Here is a 17,841-nt window from a genome sequence, read left to right on the forward strand (position 1 = left end):
AAGAAAGCATGAAAACAGGGTAGCTTGTAATAATTGCAAAATAGAGGAAGCATTACGAATATACAAAAGCGTTTGGGCAGCAGCAGCGGTGACGTTCGCACGTCCTCTCCTATTAGTACTGCAGGCAACTAATTAACCAACACTGCCTATCATATTAATGTCATTTACCTTATATATACACCTCCACACTAACAGACTCCAGCGACAAAGGTCGGACCGGTGGTGAGGTTTTTCCCACTCTACTACAGCTACAGCAACACTACACCGAACAAGATGTCTCTGCCTTCACAGTGAGCATAAACTGATACAGGTACAACTGATTATTTATAATAAAGAAACTATAATTGTACTATAGGAGCCATGCGCAATTACTTTCTTGCCACCTGTTTAACTACTCTGGAATTGATAAGGGCATTGATTACTGCCCCCATTCTAGATATAATCAATCTATCCTTAGTAAATGGGTATGTACCACAAGATTTTAAGGTTGCTGTAATCAAACCTTCACTTAAGAAGCCTTCTCTGGATCCAGATGACCCAATGAATTATAAACCAATATCTAACCTTCCATTTTTATCCAAAGTCCTGGAGAAAATAGTGGCCATCCAAGTATGTCAGCATTTAAACACTAATGATCTGTTTGAGGAATTTCAGTCTGGTTTTAGAGAGTATCACAGTACTGAAACTGCATTAGTGAGAGTTACAAATGATATTCTCATGGCCTCTGATAGGAATCTTGTGTCTGTTCTAGTCTTGTTAGATCTCAGTGCTGCCTTTGACACAGTTGATCACAATGTTATTTTAGAAAGACTTGAACATGTTGTAGGGATCAAAGGAACAGCACTAGGCTGGTTTAAATCCTACCTGTCTGACAGATTTCATTTTGTAAACGTACATGACAAATCTTCTTCATACTCCAGGGTTACTTGCGGAGTACCACAGGGTTCAGTGCTTGGACCATTTCTTTTTATTATATATATGCTCCCAATTGGTAAAATCATTAGACAGCATGGGTTAAACTTCCACTGTTATGCTGACGATACTCAGTTATATTTATCCATTAACCCTGATGAACCTAATCGGTTGGGTAGATTACAGGCTTGTCTTGAGGACATAAAAAATTGGATGACTCTAAACTTCTTGCTTTTAAATCAAGACAAGACGGAAGTTCTCATCTTTGGACCAGAAATCCAGAAAAGGAAATTGCTTAGTCAAACACCTGACCTGAATGGCATTACATTAATCTCCGAGAACAAAGCAATGAACCTTGGTGTTATCTTTGACCAGGACATGTCATTCAAATCCCAGGTTTCACAAGTTTGTCGGATTGCCTTTTTCCACCTTCGGAATATTGCTAAGATTAGAAGCATACTTTCCAGGAGTGATGCTGAAAAACTAGTTCATGCATTTATTACATCAAGACTGGATTACTGTAATTCATTACTCTCAGGAAGTCCACAGAATGTAGTTAAAAGTCTTCAGCTTGTCCAAAATGCTGCAGCTAGAGTTCTGATGAGAATTAAAAAGAGAGATCATATCTCTCCTGTCTTGGCTTCCCTACATTGGCTACCTGTTAAATTCAGAATAGATTTTAAGATCCTTATTCTCACATATAAAGCTCTTAATAATCAAGGTCCATCATACATCAGTAATCTGATTGTTCCATATGTTCCTAACCGAGCACTTCGCTCTCAGACTGCAGGTCTACTGGTGGTTCCAAGAATATCTAAACTTAGGATGGGAGGCAGATCTTTTAGTTATCAGGCTCCTCTCCTGTGGAACCAGCTCCCAGCTTTAGTCCGTGAGGCAGACACTTTGTCTACTTTTAAGAATAGGCTTAAAACATTTTTATTTGATAGGGCCTATGGTTAAAATCTGATGTTAGCCTAAATCAGGACAAGTGGGGGAGTAGAGGGAGGTGGAGTGTACAGTCGGTAAAGACAGCTCTCCCTTGCCCTGCCTCCAACATGCCTACATCTAAATAGGATGGATTATCCAGAGTTATCTCTGTAGTTATGCTGCTATAGGCTTAGACTGCTGGAGGACACACTGACCATTTTTCATACTCTACTGCTTTATTCTACAGTCTGCTCTTTAACTGTACTATTTTGTGCAATTTCAGCTGTTAACTTTATTTTCTCTGTAAGTGTTTTTTCTCCCCAGAAGAAGCTACAACGATGTTCTGCTGAGCTGTGGTGGCCTCATGGAGGGGGCCATCGACTAGCACACTGCTGCTAACCACTAATACATTCTCTCTCTCCTGATAATAACTTTTTGTTTTCATTGACTTTTGATGTGCTAATACTAGTTTATCCGTTTAATTATAGATCCACTAGGATAAATACAATAAAGTTTATCTTTCACCAAATACAATATTTACTAAGACATCACAATATAACTATAGACACATTACGTGTGTGTGTGTGTGTGTGTGTGTGTGTGTGTGTGTGTGTGTGTGTGTGTGTGTGTGTGTGTGTGTGTGTGTGTGTGTGTGTCTGCTCTGTCTGCTCTGTCTTCTCGATCCCCAGTGAGTCGTGGAGGATGGCTGCTTATACTGAGCCAGGATTCTCTGGAGGTTTCTTCCTGTTAAAAGGGAGTTTTCCTCTCCACTGTCGCTGCATGCTTGCTTAGTATGAGGATTGCTGTATAGTCACTGACACTAGTCAGTGACTTGATGCAATTTGCTGGGTTCCTTATATAGGAAACATTATTTCTGATTGGCTTAATGAACTGTGAATTGGAATGTTTATTATGTGAAGTGCCTTGAGACGACTCTTGTCGTGATTTGGCGCTATATAAATAAACTTGAATTGATAAGGAACTGGATTGATAGACAGAATCTACTATGCCATTGATATTGATAAAAACTTATCAATTCCCACCCCTCATTGCCAGGGTTAAATACACACTGATGTGTGCAACTTGAACAGCATCTAATTATTGGAAAATGGCGAGAATTAAGTTAATTGGTTTTTTAAATGACCTTATGACCTTAAAGTTTTTGAAATGTTTTTTTTTTTTCATAAATAACATTCAAAAAGGATCGACAACTATTTATCAAGCCCCTTTCAAAAGAACATGACGAATTTATAATTCCTTCAAAGTTTGGTATAAAGAAATGAGAGGTGGCTCCAAACTTTGAAAAGTCTTGTTCATCACAGAACCTTGACAGGTTTTGATCAATAAAATCTTTTGAAAATTCACTAGAAGCACTAGTGAACTTTAAACTAATGGTTTTAGATTTTTATTGTTAAGACTGAAGACAGAATAAGCAGAATATTTCTTTAGTAAAAACAGACTCATACAAAGTACGTCTTGTCAATCATAGTTTATGAATCACTGGTAGAATGAAGTGCTGTATTATGGGTGTAGACTTGGGATGCTCCAATCCAATCACAAGATTTTGAATAGATCAGAATCAGGTTGGAAAAAAATCGGGATTTAACCATATAAAACAACATTTCCAACGCAGAACATACTAGTCACCTCAAGACAGAGAAAATGTCTGTAATTTAGATGCATTTTAGAACAGACACAAAGCCAGCTGACACAAATAAAAGACATGTTAAGAAAAAGGAAATTGTCTACACACAGCAAAAATGCCAAGATAGCAGTTCACACTGGATGAGCGTCTGTGGTTGCAAACAAGTTTTGCAGTCTCCTTGCGTCGTGGCCTGATCTGCTTTCTCTTCCCAACTGAACAGATGCAGGAGCTCTAAAGGTGTTTTGTAGAAAGAAGTGACCCTGCTGCTGACGTCATGTCTCATGCCATCCCTGTTGCTCAAAACAGCCGCACACTGAGTAAATTATTTGAAATATGAGCAACAAGGCTACTTTTACACATATTCTTAATATTAGCATGTTTGTTATTAAAGTACTTCCTAAACAAGTGATGTTTTATTGCAGATTAACTAAATAAAAGAAATACTAGGGGTGCAACGGATCATCACTGATCTGTGATCTCCACGGATCTCTCAACGGTTCGGCAAGCACGTGGAGGGCCGATGTGCCACCTGTTCAATCCAAACAAGAAAAGCACAGTGGTGTTCATGGCTAGGGAGTGGGAGAGGAGCTTGAGCGTCTGGGCTTCTCTGTAAAAGATATTACTGATATAAACTAGAAAAATGAACACACGCACACACGTGCCTCCAGCCTAAAAGTGCAGTGCTGCATGCAAACACCTCCGATTGCTGTTTTTAGGGAGGGGGGCTGGCTTACGCAGAATGCCTTGTGCAATTTTACATTAACACGGTGGGACCTGTAAATATTGGTGGAGACAAATCTGTAAAAGAGGAGGAAAGAAAACTTAACAGCACTTCAGAAAGGTGAGGAAATCTGTGACAGCAGGACACGCAGGGAGTAATCAGTCTATGGCAAGCTGTTTATACATTTAATCAGCAATCTGACTCCACTGTACCTCCAATTGTATACAGCAAGGTAGAAATTGAGCGGAGAAATTTTGCAATGAGTGTTCTACAAAATAAAGAGAGCAAAGTTATTTCCTTTTTTTGTTTTCTTCTGCCGATCTGAAGAATGATCCAGTCCATAACTGAAAACTGATACGATCTCAACCGTGAGTTTTTTAATTTGTTGCACGTCTAACAAATACAGAAAGAAAGAAACGAATTAATTTTTTTTTAAACGCTTAAAGGACAACTCTAGTGTGTTCTCCTTTTCTCTTAATGCATTTCTAAAGTATCAGCTTGGGACTCAATATCGGCAGATTCTTAAAATCAAATGACTCTGAATTGGATCTGGGGCAAAAAAAAAAAACGTGATCAGAACATCCATTTCATGGATTTGTCACAATACTTCTTATTTTCTTTTGTTTGTGATATTTTTGTGACTAAGCCTGATCACCAACCAATAACAGCCAGTAGATTAAAGCATCTTAACCATATATCTGTTTGAAAATATTTTTGCATGTTTCACTCGTTAAGTATCTTTACTTAAGTCTGGTAAAGCACTTGACTTATACAATCAAACCTTCCAAGGCCAGAACTTTTCTTTTTTTTCATGTTTTGTGCTTTTAAAAAAATTCATTCCAATTTATGTTTGCGAACCTATTTGAAACCCAACACCACATGACATTTTGACTCAGGGACAGTCATTTACCAAGTTATAAAAAAACACAAGCACATAGTGCTACGTTTAAAGCTATAAGACCTACAACTTTTTGCATTAATGTCTAATTATTTCATTTAATAGTGCTATTATTGCAAACATCCCTGACTCACAAACTTGTAGTGAAGTGATGTTAGAACAGCAAAGCTAGATATGATCATTAGGCAAACACACTGTTAGCAATAATTACTTCAGACTGAGAGTGACATCTTATGGCTACAATGGCAAATCTGCTAAACGAGCTTAAAACATTGTTTCCAGGCCTTTTAACATTCTAACAAACTACAGCTATTAATATACTGTGGAGATAAAAAAAATAAATGAAGTGGTTCTCATACATTTGTCTAAAAACCTCAGCAACAGCTTGGTCCGAAACCAAAGACTGGACCGTGTAGCTGTCTGTCTCACCGAACTGCTGAACTTCTGCATTCACCTGGGTCCTCCATTCATTACGTGCTTGCAACAGAACACCGCTGGTGTTAAATGTTTTCTGCTTAATAATATCAGAGGAGAAACAGCCGGCTGCTACCACTTCAACTTCAGGACAAATTAGTCCTAAAAAGAAAAACACCAGTTAAATTCACGGACCACAAAAGACTTTTGGACCTACAAAACAGACACTGGTGTTTGGCACTTGGTATCAGGCGTACGTGGCCTGGGGGTGATGGCCAACGGGAGGAATGAGAGTCATGTGACCGTGTTAGTGTTTAAAAGCTAGCTTGTTTGCAGATTTGCTATTGCAGCTTTAAGTAAAATTTTAAACCATATTTGGGGGAAATGTCTTTTTTTAGTATTTGTATCATGAATTAAATCATATTTCAGCATGTTTTCTATTTATATTTGGGCTAAGCATGCAGGAAAGACAATTGCCATGCTCCCATCAAACACTTCCCAGTCCCAAATGAAACCCAGTAACTTGTTTACATACCGACAGGAACTCACTCAGAAAACTGGAGGAAGCACCAGCATCACATAAGGATAAAAAGTTTTAAGACAGATCAATGAATATTTAATGAGGAAAACTGAGTGAATACTGTCTCACAGTGTGTGCTTTTTAATGTTTAATGTCGATCCAGATGCTGCTGCTCTTAAGTGAGATGAAACATGATGCTACAAGGCTATGGTAATAATACAGGAATGCATGCATGCTGGAACATCAACTGACACACAGCAGCATTTGCAACTCAATCTGAGAACAGAACACAATAGTCCCGCCTTTTGTTCATCCTCCACCAAAAAAAAAAGAAAGAAACAAATGAACTAATTACTTCCAAACCAAGTGACAGGTTTGACGTTACTCGTGTGTTGTTTGCCTTCTTTATAAAATCTGTAATTCTCAAAAATAGTTCCAATCCAAAGCAGCAAAGGCTTTGTGCATCTCATTTAGGTATAGATTATGTAAGGGTTCAAGGTATATTTTCCAAGACTTTTTTTTTCTTGATGATCTGTCAAAGTCCAGAAATCTAACCCCGGGTTTCCACGGGAGCCGTCTGCAGCACGTTACTGCAGCAGCACGTCTTGCTTGCGTGAGCTGCTGCTTGGCCCTTCCCACGAGACGTGAAGCAGCAGGGGAGCAGCCGTCACCGACCGAGCACGAAGTCACACGAGTGACTTTGTCAGTAAACACAACAACAAGCAGGAGAAAACGACAACATGGTTTGTGTTTTATGTTCTGTCCGTTTTATAATCGCCAATACGGACCTGAAAAACAAAGGAGACCGCTAGCTAGGTGATAACTTCTCACGGGGACGCAAAGTTAGTAACGTTTTTTAAAAGTAAAGCAACCGGAAGGCAGTAAGTTCTTTATTCTGAAAATCTCGGTAGATTCTCTCCATTTCCGCGTCCGATTTCCTGTCTTTCCTTCCCCAAAAATGTCGAACTTGACCCGTTTCAGAGGTGTCGTGCGTAGAAAATAGAACCGGCGCGTAAAGGCCGCGACATGCTGCTCCTGAGACGCGGCCGACTCGCGCTGCTGACGCCTCCAGTGGAAAAGGTTCTGTTGACCACAGCGGTTCCTATCAGCAGCTATGACGTGCTGCTGCAGTAACGTGCTGCTGACGGCTCCCGTGGAAAGCTGGGGTAAGACTGTGCTCAGGGTGCTGCAGAAGACAATTGGATGTAGGAAGTGCATGGAGGAAAACAATTAAAGTCTTTCTATTTCAAAAAAGACGAAGTCAGCTACTCTGGAATATCTGTTAACAAAAATATGTATCCTCATATGTATTTAGTGAAAATCCTGTAAAACACGTTTTCGTGTGGGAATACTTTCTTCCTCTGGGTCATTACCCTTTGGAACAGCACACCTGTCAGTCAGTGGGCACCCTCATTTTGCCCTCCCAAGAAGACACCTGTATGACCAACTGTCTGTTTGCCATTTAGATCAAGCTCTATTATTAAACACCTTGACGGTGGGGAGTTAGAGTGCAGTGGTGTGTAGGTGGGTCTCCTGTGCCTTGAGAGCAGCGGCAAAGAGTTGTGACAGGTAGATAACACCTGGATGAATAATTCAAGTTGGCATAACCGAGCTGAGGCGGTGACAAGAAAGAAAACACAAGACGTGAATAAATCATCAGTGATGGGACTAATAGACCAAACAGGGGAGGACAAAAGTGATAACATCTCCTGCTACCTCCTGCTCTGGCTTTAATCAGTCCAACAATCTCGTACATGAATATTGCAGGTCTTACCAGCCATACTGATGTATGAGGTTGTTACTGTGTGGTGTTTTATCACGCTGAGAAATCAGTCAGCATTCATTTAGTATGCTCAAGACCTCTGTCTAAACTTGAAACAGCGGGGAATTTTACGGCAAGGTTTAACGACTGTGCTTTACTGAAGAGCCGTGTCATTTCTACATCTAGAACCAGCACTTGTGGCCAAATCCCCGCAGTCGCACACGAGCCAGCGTGAATGGGAAGAGATAAGGAAGAGCAAAGGAGCAGGAGGGTTGTTATTTTGTAAGAATAAGATAAAAAAATCACATGGACAGCTGATTATAACCAGATCTTCTCAAGTCCAAATGGACATTAAAAAACACAAATACAGATATTTGAATGAAGTAAGAATCAAACCTGTTCGATGCGAGCCAAAAGTAAGAGCAACCCTGCTGAGCAATTCTGGTTTTGCATACTGGTCCTCATCTGCCAAGACCCAAAAACAGCCTTCAGACATTTCCTGGGGACGAATCTGAAAACACACAACCACATGTTTCATAATGATCATAAATCAAAGCACCCAAACAAAGTCATAGTATAAAGAGTGGAGACAAAAATAAATAAATATGGCTTTTGATTTCCAACTCATTGCACAGAAAAAAAAGTTTGAATCTGTTGAGAGCTTTAGATCAATAAACCCAAAATAAACTGAATAATATTTGTAGCTAAAGTACTGTAAGAAAAGATGAAAATGAGATCTGTGGATTAAATGTTTGGCAGCAAAAAGAAGGAAAGTCCTTCAGCTCAGTTGAATTATTCAGAGTCCGTTTGGGAACTCCCCCCCCCCCCCCCCCCCCCCCGCTGGTTCTTTGAAGAACCCAGCCTACCCTTTACATTTCAACCCTAAATAGACACCAAAGCTAAGACTCATTTTACAATGTACAACAGAGATGAAACTGTTTGAACCAAAGCACCAAAATGTCTCGTCATACTGCAATCCAGTAGGACACCCAAATAAGCGTATGGTGCTATTTAAGGTAAATATTATTGTAACCATGCAGACACTAGCTAATTTTCATATATCTTATTTTCATCAGTCACATAAAATGGGAAGATTTGGCTACTACAAAAGCAGAAAAGAGCAGCTATGAAATCCCAGGCCCAAAAGTTGGGTCAGTGAGAAAAAAGTGTTGTAGTTTTGTATTTTCCCCAGGAGCATCAATGTCGTTTACAGAAAGATTTTAAAAAATCTAGCAGGTTTTAGACGTTGCACCATGCTTTCAATAGACACCTTTTTTTTCTTCTTCTTTTTTACTTTCAGGGTTTGATGGACACTGCCTTAATGTCACTGGGAGAGGGAAAAATTATGATAAAAATCTTTTGCACAACTGTTGGTCGGATGAAATCAAGATGCAATTGTTGTGGCTCAGACGGAGCACAGCATGTTAGGAATGGATATGGCCAAGATCATCATAGTGCATGCATGTTTCTGACAGAGCAAAGTAGCAAAAGATGACATTTACAAATGTGTCAGGAATGCCTGCGAACACACAGGAATACAATCTGACGGGATCACGCTCCAGAAGAGTAGCAAAATGGAAATGTTCAAGCGTAGTAACAATCAAAAGCACACTGCCAAAATCATGCATGGGTTCACAACAGGAACAAGGAGAAAACTGTGACCTGTACAAATATGTTGGCTGATTTGAATCTAAAATAGAACTTTAGAGCAAGATTTTTCTCTTCAGCAACAAGATACTTGATGGGGGGGGGACAAAATTTGAATGACAGATCATTTTTTGAGAATTTTGAAAAGAACTGGAATGAGAAAAATGTATTTTTATATGAAAGGGGAAAGAAATTGGATTAAAAAAATCTAAAGTAAAAACAGCTTTGGTGAATTGTCGAGATGTTTCTTATTAAATTATTTCAATAAGAACCAATAACCTACTTGTAAACTAGGACTGGACCGTATAGAAAAAAGCCTTTAAAGAAGTTAAAATTTTAAAATTAAACAAGTTGGTTGGGTTGCCATACTTGGTTTCTAATCCAATTGGTTTTACACTGTAGGTTTTGAACCCATTTTGGGTGAAAATGCAAGAGAATATTAAACAAAAGCTCCTGTCATTGTTAAAACAGGACATAATACAACAGCTACTGAGAAAGTTTTGTATCAATGTTTCACAGAAGGTCCAGAACAGCTTGTATCAAGCCGGGCCATATGTCTCCTACAGTCAGACCACATGACAGGTCCTTTTTGTGGCGTTCTACGAGGTTCACTTGTAGTATCAAGCATATGTTATAGTTTGCTAAACACCTGCATTGGTATAAATCAGAGAGTAAATTATTAATCAAACTAAGAAGTACTGCCACTTGTGGTTATTCTCTAATACTGCCCTGCAGAGAATAACATCTGTAGAGATACCACTGAGGTCGCTTCGACATAAGCATCTGATCATCTGTTATTCTGAATTCTTATTGGCTTGGCACAAAAGTAAAAGAGATGTTGTTGAATTCTTAGAAAACATCTGGACTATTCAGGTGCTGCCAAAAAAAAAAACATCAGGAACAAAGTAGAGGAAAAGTGAAAAGTGGCCACAACAGTTTTTGTAAATCACAACTTAAAGGGATACTTTGCAACTTTTTCATGTTTTTAAATATTTTTCTTGAGTCAGTATGTGCTAAAATGACCCTTTACAGGGTAATGAAATGTCACTCAGACCTCACTGCCCTCTGTGGCCAGAATACAGCAATTGCAGCTTCAGAGTTGCCAGACCTGCTCATGGAGGGAGCTGTGGAGTGGAGCTGACATGATGGAGCTGCAGTCTGATTCCAGCAAGTTTCCAGCATGTTTTTTAGATCATGAACACCAGTGATTTGTTTTATTTAGTGATGAATCACTCCTGTAGAAACTAATGAAGGCTGAGGACACGTTTCAGCAATAAGATTAAGGTGTTAAAAAGAAGAAGGCACAGTGAGGAGTTTCACTTTTGCTTTAACCAGAGAATAGCAGACACTAGGGGGTGCTACAAGCAAGCAAAACTGCCAAATGTGCCTTTAAATTGGAAAATATATATATCTTATACCTAAATTCTTCTAAAAATACAAATGTTTTAAGTTGTCCAATTCTATTTAACTAAGTATAATGCTGAACAACATGCTGCAGAATTTTATTTTTAATCACCACGCTGTGTAGTCTTACCTTTGACCAGTTGAGGCGCTTTATGGACGTCTCAAGCTTGAATTCCTTCTTAGGCCTGAGGCCAAAAGGCAGTGTGTGGTGAGTGGGTGAGCCAAAAGCACCACAAAACCCTGGAGGAGGTGGAGGTGGAGCACCAAATGGAGGAGGTATTCCAGGTGGAGGTGGTGCAGGTGGACATCCAAGAGGAGGAGGGGGCGGGGGAGGGGGAGGAGGGGGAGCTGGCACCCCTGGTGCAAGAGCAGGGGTTGAAGGCCCAGATGAAGGTGAAGATGATGATGGAGCTCCACCCTTGGCTGAGAGTGGAGGCACAGCTCCAAACTGAACAGGCACAAACAAAACAAGAAAGCATGTGTATACAGGTTGTTGTTTAGAATGAACAGCAACAATTACAGATTTATTTAAGAAAATAACAACAATGATTTTCCTTTCAGGAAAACAACAATAATAGGCAGAGATCAAAGCTTTTTTACAGCATCATATTTGCCTATTTTAGAACCCAAAACTCATTATTTTTAAATCAAAGCCAAATTTTAGTCAACAAATCCCAAGGCCTAGCTTCAGGCTTCATGCCAATCCAACTTCCAAATCCCAAACTCTTAAAAACAAAATTTTTGAACCATGCTTGTTTTCATTAGTTCTTGGTTGTAGTCCCTTTGGAGGATTCAAGAAAAGAACAAAATAACACAGATGGCTTTGATTCATCTCAGCAAACCTCAAAGCATGCTGGGCAAGTTAAATAATTGTTATGTATTAAACGTAATATAGTTAAATAATAATTTAGCGATACAATAACCTCATAGAAAATTTAGTTGATTTGAATATTTCTGGGAACGTCATTTTAAATGCAATAAGACTTTTTAGACGGACATTTTACCCAGTAAACTCAATATTCTTATGTAGTGCCCAAACCAAAGTAACTGAAATTAAACAACCAGTCGGCTGCAGAACACATAGGTGAATCCTATTAAGTAAATACTATTATCTCATTAAAGGTGCACTATCTAAGAATGAAGTTAGAAAGACATCCTGTGGTCAAATTTGGGTACTGCAGCCAATTTCTCCTGTTGTCAATTTCCAGATCAGCACCAAAAGATTCTGGATGACAAATGAAGACGAGTCAAAAACAGTAAGTTGATAAGTGGATAAATACATTTTTATGTCTGGTCTGGTGTTAGCACTTGCGATTGTTTTATGGTAGGGAGAACCTACTACACTACGGTAATACGCCTCAGACATTAGAGGAACTGCGGTTGTTTGCTGTCTTGCTGTTATAGTTCTGAACGACTTCTTTAAGGAAGTAAAACGCCAACATTGTCGCATTATTCACGTCACACATACATTTCACTGTAATAATAGGTTGTTGGTCATTGAAAAAGTAGCTTGAGATATTTATATAGCCAACCATTTGCTTCTAATTAAACTTTAGCCTCTAACTCAACATTAGCCTCTAGCCTACTTCACTGAATATTAGAGTAAAACATAAAGATGCTGTGGCTTCTCAGGGGTACAATAAATAACTTGGGTTTCTCCAATTTACTGGTTATGGTTCTATAAACAACTCTGGAGCTTTTTGCCTGCTGTTGTTGAATAATAAATGCTGGCACTGCAGCGTTAGCTCAGCGTAGACTCAGCAACCTCACAGCGCTACAAAACCAGAACTACGTCCCTCTTTAGTTTTTTTTTTTATTAGAAAAACTGGCAACCCCCCAGCCGGGTGAGAATGAAACATATTTCATTGTAACCTCCCTTCCATCATGATTGAGACATTAGACTGTTTTGTGATTATTTCACTGTTGAATTCTTACATATTGCTCCTTTAAGTCCCCGTTCAGTTCACATCACACAAGCATATGTTTGCCCCTTAAGTATAAAATCTAATATTGTATCTGGACCTACAAGCTCTGTAAATTGTATCAGAGTGCAAATGGCTCATTGATCCATGTACTGTACAAGTTTTAGATTAAAGATGCACACTGAAGGTCAGCCATGGGTCTGTTCTCTTCCTCTGTCTCTATAGAGAGATTAAAAAAAATCTCTTCCACTAAATTCAGGAGCATGCATGCGTATGCTGGAGAGGATAAGACTGAAAAGAATTGGATGGGCAGAGAAGCAGGAACAAAGTGTGCATGTCTGTGTACCTTCACTGGCCAAACATACCATCACCATCTGAACCAAAGTACTATTTGAGTATTCACTCTGTGTTTGTGCTCTGAAATTGAAAAATTATCATGAGAAAAAAGGGAAGTTCTCTTCCCCTCTCCAAGTGTGTAGTTATCTTGCAGTGCCAGGGTGTGGGAGTAACTCTCTGGAGTAATTTGAGGGGGTGGGAGGGGGCTGAGGCTGAAGGGGTTGTCAGAATAAATTGCTTTTAGAACAATTTCCTCTTATGGGATAGAGATCAGAGAATTAGAAATGGCCAACATGGAGGACCGGTCAGTGTTCTCATTAGACTTAGTGTCAGCTAGCCAGCAGAGCAGCTTCCATGTCAAACCAAACTGCAGGGTCCAGTGGATAAAACCCTCACCACCATTCCCATACCGCACCCCTAAAGACAAGAACATCTCATAATGAAAAAAAAAGGGGGGGTGGGTGGGTTTGAATTGCAATGCTATGCTAGATTTACAGGGCTTTGTAGAGTGATTACATCAAGAACTTCTCACATCCTGGAAAAGAATAAGACCGTGAAACCGTGACATATTGAGCACATTTTATACCTGGGACCTGAAGGCCTGCAACTCTGCTTGGAGTTCAGATATTTGTTCTTCACACTTCACCAGCTGAGCTTGTGCCTCCTGCCTGCTTAAGAATTCCTCATCAAACTAAAATAAAAGAACAGATTGATGACACGAATACATTAAATGCTTAATCATGCAGGTTAGATTTAGTCCAGTAAGAATTGCATTCCATTCAAATACATTTACAGTGCACATAAAACCAACATTGTTAATTATTTAGTACCACTTTTCCTGTTAATACTTGCCTTCTGTGCCAGATCTAAAGCTCTTTGTTCATATTCATCCACCCGAGCTTTGTCCACACACACCTCTGAAAACAAATCATTGTTGTGAATAAGTTATTAAAGCTTTTCTGATTGTATTATTTTAATATTCATGTCATCAAACAACAAGAGTGTTAAACTTGCCTAAAAGGTGGCCGAAGTCGACATCTAGGCGCTTACGGTAAGTGAAGTCGGGGTCGGTGCCACTGCGGTGCAGCACGATTTGAGAAACACACTCATCAATGATCTTGAAGTACTGGGGCCTGGGAGTGAAGATGAGATAAACACGTCATTCAGTGTGAAAAACAATACATGCATCTAAAAATAAAAATAAAAAAGCGTATGGCCCTGTTGTAGTAAAAACAATAATATGTTTAAGTGAAGCTATGATCCTGACCGTGAGACTCTCTTTTATTGAACTGAACTGAAATGTAAAGAAACTTATTTAATATCACTCACTTTTAAGTCACAATTGCATTTAAAACTGTCAACACCGGTGACTGGTAATGCATAAGATGCTCAAAGCCAGGGCTCGGATTACACACGGGCTTCTGAGGTAGCCCCATGAGAATTGTTTTAGGCCAGGTCTCCTCTGGCTCCCCCATGATTTAAACTCTGCTCATCAGTTACATGTTAGTATATAATGACTTTAAACTATATATGGACACGTATTCTTTGTCCCAAGTTAACCAAATGCTCTAGGGCAGGGGTCCTCAACTAAATTTGTTCAAGGTTTTTTTTCCAGCAAACACCATGAGAGCCAGATGCTCTTCTAAAATTAAGTTAAAGTACAATTGTATCTTAATTTATTAATATTTTAAACAGCTTTGTTTTCCATCTAAACTGTTTTAATTGTAGTTTTGATTGCGCCAATGGATAGATGGTACTAATTTGACTAATCATTTTATGGTAAAGTAAATTGAGGAATGCAGTCACTGTCGAATATTTAATATTCTTACTAAAAACAGTTATATTTTATTTTAACTGCAGATGGCATGCAGTGCCAGGAATAACAGCGATAATAAAAGTTGGACATAAACTATTCAGTTCAGTTTATTTCTATAGCGCCAAATAACGACAAGAGTCGTCTCAAGGCACTTCACAAAAAAATAACATTCCAATTGAATTTAGTTCATCATGTCAATTAATTAAAAGTTTCCCAAATAAGGAACCCAGCAACTTGCATCAAATCACTGACTTGTTATGTCAGAGTCTTTAGAGCCATCCCCATGCTAAGCAAGCAACCGCAATCTGCTAGACTCTGCACAACGCCGTGAGTCCCAATTCTAACACAAAGCTAAGACTAGATATAAGACAGAAAAAACCCTCCATGCTCAGGGATGAGCTAACGGAGAGTATTGCCATATCGAAGACAGAAACATTTGATTTAATTCCAGCGCATCACTTATCAAGAACTTTGTCATTATTTGAGGACTGTGGATTCCTTGGTCAAAGTGGACTATGAAATGTTACGATGCACAGTTCATTGAAACTAGCCCACTCAGTGATACGTCTGACGTACAAGTGGTGAAAATAAAAGCAAAAATTTTAAAACTTTAGAACACATAAGAAAAAAATGCTTGTCATGTTATCACATATGTATGATGATGATCTCCTGATGGTGTTCTAACTTATGAATCTGCTAATTCCTCTGGCAGGATTCATTTATCATGACTTGAAACAACGTTCTCCATTAAAACCTGGTCGAATGAATGTGTTGATATTACCCTCTAAAGACTGGCTTGGGAAAACCTTAAGCTCATCCTCGAGGCAAAATTAGTCCCTCGTTGGAAATGGAAAGTAACAAATTGGCAATTCTGTCAGTAAAACGATTTGCCATCATGACCAAAACCCTAAAAGCCTAAATAACAAGGCTGCATGTCACTGACAAAAGAGGCACAACATAATCCTTGTGTTAAGGGTGTACAAATAGTGTGGTTAGTCCTGGTATTATAATGGAGGAAAAAAAAACAACTAAGTGAGAACAACTGGCCCTCATTTAAATGCCATCACAGCCAATCTTACAGCACAGCTGCAGTCATTAGCCTGAATTTCAGGGATTTTCAATCATCTCTGGATTTGTGAGTCAATTCAAACCTACAAGCAGTTGTTTGCATACGTTAGGGGTGTAACAGTACGCTAAAATCGTATTCGGTTCAGTGTTTGAAGGGCTCGGTTCGATTATTTTTCGGTATATTATTATTATATTTATTTATTTAATCTAAAGTGGCTCTATAGTGAGTACAACCAGGTGTCACCACAGGCTGCTGATCTAACATGATGCATGATTATTTCACAGCTTATTTGCACAGCTATGAGTGTCATACAGACATGTGTTGTGTTTGACTGTTGATGCTCCATGTTTTTACTTCTGCAGCGAGCCTTAAATCCTCACCTCACACCGCCCAGAGTTTCTTCTTTAAAACTCGTATGAAATAACGAGCTTCCTACGTGCCGTATTTTTCATTGTAGGATGAAAACTTTACATCAACTGTCCCGGGGGAAAGTTCAGCAGATCGGTTTGTTTACATTTTTGCTACTGCGTGCCTGCACAGTGTGAGAGAATGGAGGGAGGGGCGAAGCGACGCTCCATTCAGTGTCTCTACAGGTTCCACAGTAGCAGTGACAGCCAGCTGGTTTGATCCGCTCTGAAAGGCGTTGATCAGAATTTGCAGATCACATTTTTTAAACTGAAATCGGGCGCGTGCAGCCATCATGCGTCACTCAATATGTGGGGCAGCAGTAGCTCAACAGGTTGAGTGGGTTGTTCAGTAATCGGAAGGTTGCAGGTTCGATCCCGGCTCCGGACAGAGAATTCTGCTGTGTGTCCTTGGGCAAGACACTTAACCCACCTTGCCTGCTGGTGATGGTCGGAGGGACCGGTGGTGCCTGTGCTCGGCAGCCTCGCCTCTGTCAGTGTGCCCCAGGGCAGCTGTGGCTACATTGTAGCACATCACGATCGGTGTGTGAATGTGTGTGTGAATGGATGAATGATGCACTGTAGTGTAAAGCGCTTTGGAGTCCTTACTCTGAGAGGTGCTATACCAGTGCGGTTCATTTATCATTTATCATTTATCAATACAGCGTTCGTGTGGAAACTAGCCAAAAACTTTTATCCGCTGCACTTAAATTACGCAAATAATTATTCTTTATTTAAATGAAACCGAAACCGAAATGTTACGCAAGTGGACCGAACCAAAACGGGCCGAACAGAAACGAATCAACACTCCCCTGTGTTCCGTTACATCCCCAGTTAATATAATAAACTAAAGCATCAGATTAAGTTGAGAGTCCAAATAGTGGAACTAGATCCAGCATGTGCAGAACACCTGAGTGGGTGATGACATGATGGTAGAAGACAGGAAAAATACAGAGAAAAGCCAATGCTTTAAATGTGAACTGTATAACATAAAAAAATAAATAAATAAAACTTCACATGTATCCGATTCATTGACCCTTTAAAGATTTAACCATCAGCATTCATACTGTAATGTCAAGAACATAAAGGATATGCCCCGTAGTGACTGGCTGCAAACCATCTGACAGCAGGTTGATTAGTGACTCTAAGGGCCAGAATAAACTTGCTGTTTCACCTCACGTTGGCACAGGCAGCAGGTCTTTGTTCACACACTTGCTGCTACAGGGCACTGCACTGCATGTAGTACTGGAGAGTACTACGGGGAGCCGGGTTTGTGGGTGCAACCAAAACTAACATGGTGTCGATAAAAGAGCTCACTAACTGGTTCATTTTGAGACCACGACAGAAAAAAAGACGGTAGCGGTATCGTAGATGGTGTGAAAGACCTCTAAACCAGAGACGGGGTCACTATGGTGTGTGTCTTGCCCATTTTGTCAACTCGACC

The 17,841-nt window shown here is 39.6% G+C and overlaps 1 protein-coding gene across 3 annotated transcripts in view; it reads right to left on the reverse strand.

The window, feature by feature from the left end:
- LOC107381640 (protein diaphanous homolog 3) overlaps nt 1-17,841 on the reverse strand; it is a 240,928-nt gene that overhangs the window by 188,224 nt on the left and 34,863 nt on the right. For all 3 annotated transcript variants that reach the window (XM_070554830.1, XM_070554831.1, XM_070554829.1), the window contains 5 exons: nt 14,123-14,241; nt 13,961-14,025; nt 13,695-13,799; nt 10,981-11,298; nt 8,196-8,310 (listed from right to left, as the gene is read on the reverse strand). In XM_070554830.1, coding sequence (XP_070410931.1) covers nt 8,196-8,310; nt 10,981-11,298; nt 13,695-13,799; nt 13,961-14,025; nt 14,123-14,241 — 722 coding nt within the window. The remainder of the gene's footprint in view (nt 1-8,195; nt 8,311-10,980; nt 11,299-13,694; nt 13,800-13,960; nt 14,026-14,122; nt 14,242-17,841) is intronic.

The sequence above is a fragment of the Nothobranchius furzeri genome, chromosome 9, assembly GCF_043380555.1.
Source record: "Nothobranchius furzeri strain GRZ-AD chromosome 9, NfurGRZ-RIMD1, whole genome shotgun sequence".
Lineage (NCBI taxonomy): Eukaryota > Metazoa > Chordata > Actinopteri > Cyprinodontiformes > Nothobranchiidae > Nothobranchius > Nothobranchius furzeri.